The sequence below is a fragment of the Arvicanthis niloticus genome, chromosome 16 (genome assembly GCF_011762505.2).
Source record: "Arvicanthis niloticus isolate mArvNil1 chromosome 16, mArvNil1.pat.X, whole genome shotgun sequence".
NCBI lineage: Eukaryota > Metazoa > Chordata > Mammalia > Rodentia > Muridae > Arvicanthis > Arvicanthis niloticus.
Window position 1 is genome coordinate 27,019,519 of NC_047673.1, and position 7,368 is coordinate 27,026,886.

At 49.5% G+C, this 7,368-nt stretch overlaps 1 protein-coding gene across 1 annotated transcript; it reads right to left on the reverse strand.

The window, feature by feature from the left end:
- Positions 1-967: 967 nt before the first annotated feature.
- On the reverse strand, positions 968-3,003 carry Cldn23 (claudin 23). The gene has a single exon (XM_034520395.2). It carries the CDS (start codon positions 2,580-2,582, stop codon positions 1,695-1,697), a length of 888 nt encoding a protein of 295 aa, XP_034376286.1. The 5' UTR covers positions 2,583-3,003; the 3' UTR covers positions 968-1,694.
- Between the last annotated feature and the right edge of the window lie 4,365 nt (positions 3,004-7,368).

Here is a 7,368-nt window from a genome sequence, read left to right on the forward strand (position 1 = left end):
CTCAGATGTCTGGTGTTGAGTGGCCTCCTGCCCCTAACTGCATTAGGTGAGCCAGGGTCCCAGCTGAAGCTTTGTCACTTGGTGTACCTCCAGGACCATATACACTGGGGTGGTGACTCTCAGCCTTCCTAATGCTGTGACCCTTTAATACAGTTCTTCATGTCGTGGTGACCCCTGATCATAAAATTACTTCATTGCTACTCCAGAGCTGTAATTATGCTACTGTTACGATGGAAATATCTGTTATGCAGATATTTCATAATGGAAATCTCTGATATGCAGGATATGCAGGACCCCCCTTTGGGGGTCGAAACCCACAGGTTGAGAACCTCTGCACTGTGGTCTTCTGGGGTCTACTTATGAAGTTTCAGGGGTCTCCAGCATTGGAATCTGCATTTGAAAAAAAAAACCCTCTAAAGTGATAAAGCTGGGGTCCTTAAGAAACAAGATGATTCTACTCCAAAGTGACAGGGGCTGCAAACTCCTACCTTCTTGGCCCTCCACAAGCTTCGGCTCCTCTGACTGTAACTCTCCACCATTAGCCACTGCCTCCATGTTTGGTTCCCACTTCTGAACTTTAAATAACAGGTTCGGTTCAGTTAAAGGCGCTTTTAGCCCCAGTGTTTAGGCAGACAGAGCTTCTGGGGATTTCTGTTCCCTCATGCAGCACAGCTGCCTAGCTGGGACATGAAATACCTGGGCCAGGAGAGGACCAGAGAGCTACCATCTCATCCCTGAAACTGGTACTGCTAGGTTTTTTTTTCCCCCAACAATAGACTTGGCTTGCAGTGAAAACAGTCCGAGCCTGAAAACAAAGCCAACCGGGATTTAAGTGGGGCCCCTTGGCTCCTTTTAGTAATCTTAGGCGGAGAAGGACGAAGATGTGAGATTGCAGACAGGTGGCTCAGACGCCAGGAAACTGCTTAGTGACAAATGCCAAGACTCCCAACAGACACCGGAGACAGGCTTTTGTAGGAATCCCGAAACTGACATTTACGATTTTTATTTATAAATAAGTTATGTACATGTGGACTCTAGCCAAACTCAACTTAACAGTTCGTTTTGTACAAAATATATCTCTGTTCAGGGTGAGGTATCTAGAGAACAGGACAGTGTAGCATCGGCCTGGCTTCCGGAAGACAAGCTCAACTTCCTACACAGAAACAGGTGAATAGAAAAGATAAATACTATGTATGCACGGAGAAATATAAATATGAGTTGAACAAGTTACTTCACTTCATAAGAGCCATTAAAGCTACTGGCTTTATGGTACAACCAACGGGGTTTTTTGGCCATTTATGTTCTCGAGAGACTGAAGTGGGGAGAAAAACAAAACAAAACACCTCAAGAGTGATGTTTGTGAAGGCTCATGGGTAGCTTAGAATACTGTACTTTCAAGGACTTTTTAAAGCCTGTTGACTGATTGCAATTTTGTCGCTACTGCGATGAACAGTATGCAAAATGCCACCCACTCTTGTCACTGCCTAAGAAGACCTGGTCCCTCTGGAGAGAAAAGTAAACCTCCTTAAAAGATAAATGAACCCAACCTAGTATCTGGAGAGGCGTTTGGCCCCAGGAAAGGAAGGCTTGCCCTCCAAGTAGAGGAAGGTGTCCAGGACTCTGGTTGGAGATGTACTGGCCATGCGGAGTTCAAGTCACCCTCAGACCCCAGGCGGAGCTCAGGTGAGCCCTGTCTACAAATCGGAGTCACAAGGCAGCGAATTTTGGCAGGGCCGAGTGCTGCGAGAGGAGGAACCGCCTTGGGAGGTGGCTGTCTTCTTTTCTTCTCCCTCAAGCACATCCATCGGGTTGGTGTAGGCCTTGGGTGGCGGTCGTGGCATCGGGAATCCCACCTTGAGCTTGCCGGTGTCCCTGTGCTCGGTGGGAGGAGGCCGATGCTGACCCTCGCTGTAGTACTTGATGGCAGGTGTGAGCGCGGGTTCTGGCCAGTCCACGTAGACGGTGCTGATGCTGCTACGGCGCGGGCCTGCTGAGGGCGCCTTGCGACAGCGGCGACAACGCTCTTCGCACCAAGGCGCAAAGCTGAGCGCCAGCGAGAAGCCGCCCAGAAGCAGCAGACAACTGCCTAGGTAGCCCAGCACCAGGCTGTAGCTGACTTGCACGGTGACCGGGTGGCTCGGGGCGGCCAGGACGACGGAATCTGTCAAGAAGTGGGTGTACCAGGAAACGGGGATGAGGCTGAAGAGGCCAGCAGCGAAAAGCACGACCCCCGAGAGGCCGGCTAGCCCGAAGTGGGGCTCCTCTTGCCAACAGCGCACGCCGAGCGAAGCCAGCAGCAGCCCTAGGGCGGTAGTGGCCAGTGACGTGACCATGAGTCCCCGGGCCACCTGCACTGGCTGGGTCTCGAAGTAGTTCCACTCGTCGGGCTGGCCGCACTCGCGCTCGCGACTGCTCTGCTCGCGACATATGTCCCACAGCCCCTGGTACAGCACCAAGTCCACTGGCTGGTCCCGAAAGCCCTTCACCAGCCGCCAGCCGGGGGCCAGCGTACTGACGAGATTGAGCAGCAATCCGCAGGGCGTGAGCACCATGCCCAGCGTCATCACCACCGGCGTCCGCATCCCGCGTAGCCTCGTGGGTCCCCAGCAGCTGTGGTTGCTCCGCCGCTCACCCTGTCCTCAAGTCTGCGAGGTTGCCGGGCTGGGTAGCAGCGATGCTCGCTGCGCTTTCTGGGCGCTCTTTGTCTCCAGCGCGGGACTGTCCCCACCGAGCCTCTCACACCGAGTCCCCTCCTCTCTTGCGTCCCGACCGCTCCGCCCTCTGGCCCAGCCGCTGTCCCTAATCGAAACTAGCTCGGAGTCCGGTCAGACCGAAACCGCGCGCCCAGGTGCGGCCCCCGCGGCCAAACCCTACCCGGTGGGAGGGGCGGGAGCGCCGAGGCCACTTGGCAAGGAGGCGACCTCGGACTCTGAGGACCCGGACACCTCACCCCAGTCCGGCCGCTCCTCCCCACCCGCCCGGATGGTTTAGGGCTCGAGCAAAGGTCGCCCCGCCCTAGCTCCCTGGCACCTCCCGCTCCCTTGTAGGCGGGACGAAGGGGGCGGGTAGCTCGTGTCGTCTCACCTGTCGCAAGGCTACACCTTCTCCTCCCTCTTCCCAATCCTTCTCTGGTCAGGTCAGAAAGCGTCCCTACACCGCCCCTAATTTTCCCCAACTCTGCCTGTGGACCCTGCCAATCCAAGTCTCCTTGCACTCCCAACTAATGACCAGTGGCCCTTGAACATTTTGCTCGGCCATCCGCAGCCACGTAAGGGAGAGTGGTGAGCCCAGGATGCACAGGACTGGTGTGCACCATGGTTTCCAGGCCCAGGGTGTATCCAAACAGTTGCACTATGGAAACTTTGCTAGACTTGCTTAATGAAGGCTCCACGCTCTGCCTGAAGTTTAACTCCTCCAAAAGGGAGAGTATTTGGGGGTTGAGGACTTGCGAAAGAATTTTCTTTTCTGTCCTGTAAAGTCCTGCAGGGACTTGATGTGTATGTGGGGTAATGGGGGGGGGGGGGTGTTCCCCTTCTCAGGGGAGAATGCGGGAAGGATCTGAGTGAGGGGGTACTGGGAGGAGAGGGAGGCTGATATTGGGGTATAAAGTGAATAAATTTTAAAAATTAATAACAAACCAATTTTTTTTCAAGTGGATGAGAGGTTGACTCGATTTTCCCGTTCAGAACTTGGCAGGCCTATAATGTACTGCAGAAACCCCGAGGTTCTAAAAATGGAGTCTCCAGATAAACGCAAAGAGATGGAACATGACGAATTATTACCCAAAGAATGTCAACTAGGTTTTTTTTTTTTTCATGAAAAAGGACAAACTTGTAATCAAGGAAATATAATTAGAATCGGCACGATATTCGCCTTTGATTGGTTAAAAATGAAAGCTTGAAAATTTGCATGAGCAAAGGTAGGAGCTAGTGAATTCCCGACATCACTGGTTTAGTGTACAGCCTTTAATTAGCCAATTTGACAGGATACAATGTTTACAATCCACATGCTTAAGTTCCTTTTTAAAGGGGTTTTATAATGAGCATATAATTACCCACAATAACGTAATATGTTTTGCTCATTAAATACCACCTACTTTGGCACTGGCTATCAAATTCATCTTAACATTCTTGTTGGCCTATGTATAAGATATTCACATTCTCCTTAAGTACCTTTATATATTTGGAACATATTCACTTTATGTTGGTCAAGAGTCATGCTTTTCCTTGAAAAATGTTCTCTTATAATATTTCTCTGTATTCTACATATTTCTTACATTGGAAATAAATGTTTAATAATTTGCTGTAATTAAAACTATTTACTAAGATCAGGCGGTTTCGTGTTGTAGATCATACTGGATACCTGGAGATGGAGCTTGAGGCGATTGTGAGCCACTAGAAATGGGTGTTAGGAACCTAACCTTCATCTTGTGCAGCAGTGGTAGACGCTCTTAATCACTGAGCCATCTCCATATTTAAAAAAAATTCAACTGGGGCTAAGGGTGCAGCCCCAGCTTGCTTTCAACCAAAACCAATCTCCGAAGAAAAGGGTATATGTGGCTTCCACTTCCATAAGCATTCCAGTCCACTGTTGAGGTAACTCAAGGGAGGAACCACTGTGTACTGGCAGTTTGCTTTCTTATAGAACCCAGGAGCACTTGCCCAAAGATGGCACCATCCACAGTGGGCAGAACTCTCCCATGTCAGTCACTAATCAAGGAATACCCCCCACAGACTCACCCACAGGCCAAGCCACTGATGGATGCAATTCTTCAAATGAGGCTCCCTCCTCAAGAGTGACTCTAGCTTGTGTTGAGTTAATGCAGTCACCAGCGTATGAACCTCCTATAGAGCTTACTGGCCTGGTTACTCATTTTTAACTGCACAGTTTTACAGCAGGAAGAACACTTTCGTTGTGCAGCCAACACCAGCACCCTGCTCCAGAACTTCTGAATCCTTCCAAACTCAAACTGTTTAACTCGTCAAACTTTTAGCAGTGACGAGTGTGTTCCTTCTTCCCTGACTCCCTCGCTAGGCATCACTCTACCTTCACAGGGTTAACTGGATACTTCACGTAAATGGAAGCCAGCTGTCCCTGTGTCTAGCTTATTTCAATAAGCAGAGTGTCCTCAAGGTTTATGTATCTGTATATGTGTAAACTGACCTCATGACCAGCCCATGGTGTGCTTAAAAAGAAGTTGTTTTTTTCTTTGTTTTTTAAATTGTAGCTATGAGAGAGAAAACAACAGTCAGAGGCATCAAGAAGAGTCCAGAGCAGGGAGAGTAACTAGTAGAATGTGCATAGCCAGCAGACTGTGCATGACCGTGAAAGAAGCAGAAAAAGGGTGGAGGGCTGGATGTAGAGGGGGAGGGGGAGGGGGAGGGGGAGGGGAGGGGGAGGGGGAGGGGGAGGGGGAGAGGGAGAGGGAGAGGGAGAGGGAGAGGGAGAGGGAGAGGGAGAGGGAGAGGGAGAGGGAGAGGGAGAGGGAGAGGGAGAGGGAGAGGGAGAGGGAGAGGGAGAGGGAGAGGGAGAGGGAGGAGAGGGGGAAGAAAGAGAGAAGAGAGGGAGGGGAGAGGGGGAGGGGAGGGGGAAGGGGAGAGGAGGAAGAGGGAGAGAGCACAAAAGAAAAGAGAACATGGCTACTTGGGGGGGGTTATAAGGAGAAGGAGTAGCTGGAGGGGAAGGGAGCCCATGAGCTAGAGAAGCTTAGGGTAGGGGAGGAGCTGAGAACTAGGATGCTAAAACTCAAATTTGCAACAGGTATTTGTCATAGCAAGGGAGCCTGGGGGCCAGCATGCTCTTTGGTGCACTAATAGGCACCACAGACAAACATTTGTCCACTGCCAGTGTGAAGGAAAATGGTTCCTTTTGGTAGAAGGGAACTGGCTTCTGTCTAGCAGAGAGAATTTGTGAAAATGGAGCTTCCTCTGGACCTGATAGTGACATGTATTCTTATTCTAGGCAGAAGAAGTGTTTCCTGTGGAGTTTGGGCCACTTGGGTTTATTGTGTTATCTCTCAACAGACACCAGGTCCTTTCAACCCTTTAGCGAGTGTGAACTGTGCTATGAAGATGAGTGTCCTGACGTCTTTCTGACCCAGCTGTTAGTTCTTCTGAGTGACGTCCACAAGCGGAATTACTGCATTGTGTGAGAAACAACAGCATCTCCTTACAGCCCCAGCTTAGCCATGGCAGTCCTGATTGCTCTGACCTTTTCAAAAATATATCTTTCAGTTATTCTCTCTCTCTCTCTCTCTCTCTCTCTCTCTCTCTCTCTCTCTCTCTCTCTCTCTCTGTGTGTGTGTGTGTGTGTGTGTGTGTACATGCAGTCCATACATAGAGGTCAGAGAACAGTTTTGGAGAGGCAGATCTCTCCACCTTTATATGCTTTCTGGGGCTGAACTCAGGTCACCCAGCTCATGCAGCAAGGACCTTTGACTGCTGAGCCACCTTGCCAGCCTACTGTCTTTGGTTTAAGTAGGTCATTAGAGAATCCTCTTTCTCCACTTTTAAAAGTATGTTCAAATTAAAGTACCTTAAAATATTTTTGCTTTAAAGCAGAGAACAGAGATGGATGTGTGTTGGTGGTTTCCATTGGGGTTTGCATAGGCTTTTTCAGAAAGAATTGGAGAAAGGAGATGAAGATTTTTAAGCTGAATACAGTTGTACATTTTTGTTACCCCAGGGTTTGGGAAGCTGAGGGAGGAGAGTTGTGGATTTGAAGGCAGCATGGGATTCATAGTGAGACCCTGTAAAATATGTAAAATAGTGGTTTTGTTGCATGGCTCACTAGCATGAAGAGTATAGGATGAATGAACTTGCTTCCATGTGTCCTGCAGTGGGAATCCCCTGAGAAGCTTACCGTTAGGTCTCAGAAAGGGCGTATGTACAGAAACGGCTGTCTTGACTTAGCTCAAACTGGAATAAATACCTTGTAAAAACAAAACAACAACAACACACACACACACAAAAAAAACATTCTCTATGACCAAGCAGCTACTGATCGTGTCCTCCACAACTCCCACATGTCACCGAACTCTTGAGACAAAAGATTCTCTGAAACAGAAGGGCTGGATCCACTAACGGATTTTGATACTTAACAGGCCCAGATGCCTAGCTCAGTGGTAGAGCGCTGGCCTAGCATGCCCAGGGCCCTGAGTTTGGTCGGTATTACTGCAAAAGCAAATAGAAATAGCAGATGTTTGCATGAAGAGGGACCAGTGCTGGGATGAATTTTCACAATTATAAATACACCAACTAGGTTGCTGTTACTTGGCTTTCCTGTTGCTATGACAAAACACCGGACAAGGAAATGCTTCCTCGGCTCCTAGTTTCAGAGGTTTCAGCCCACAGTAACTTCCTGCTTCCC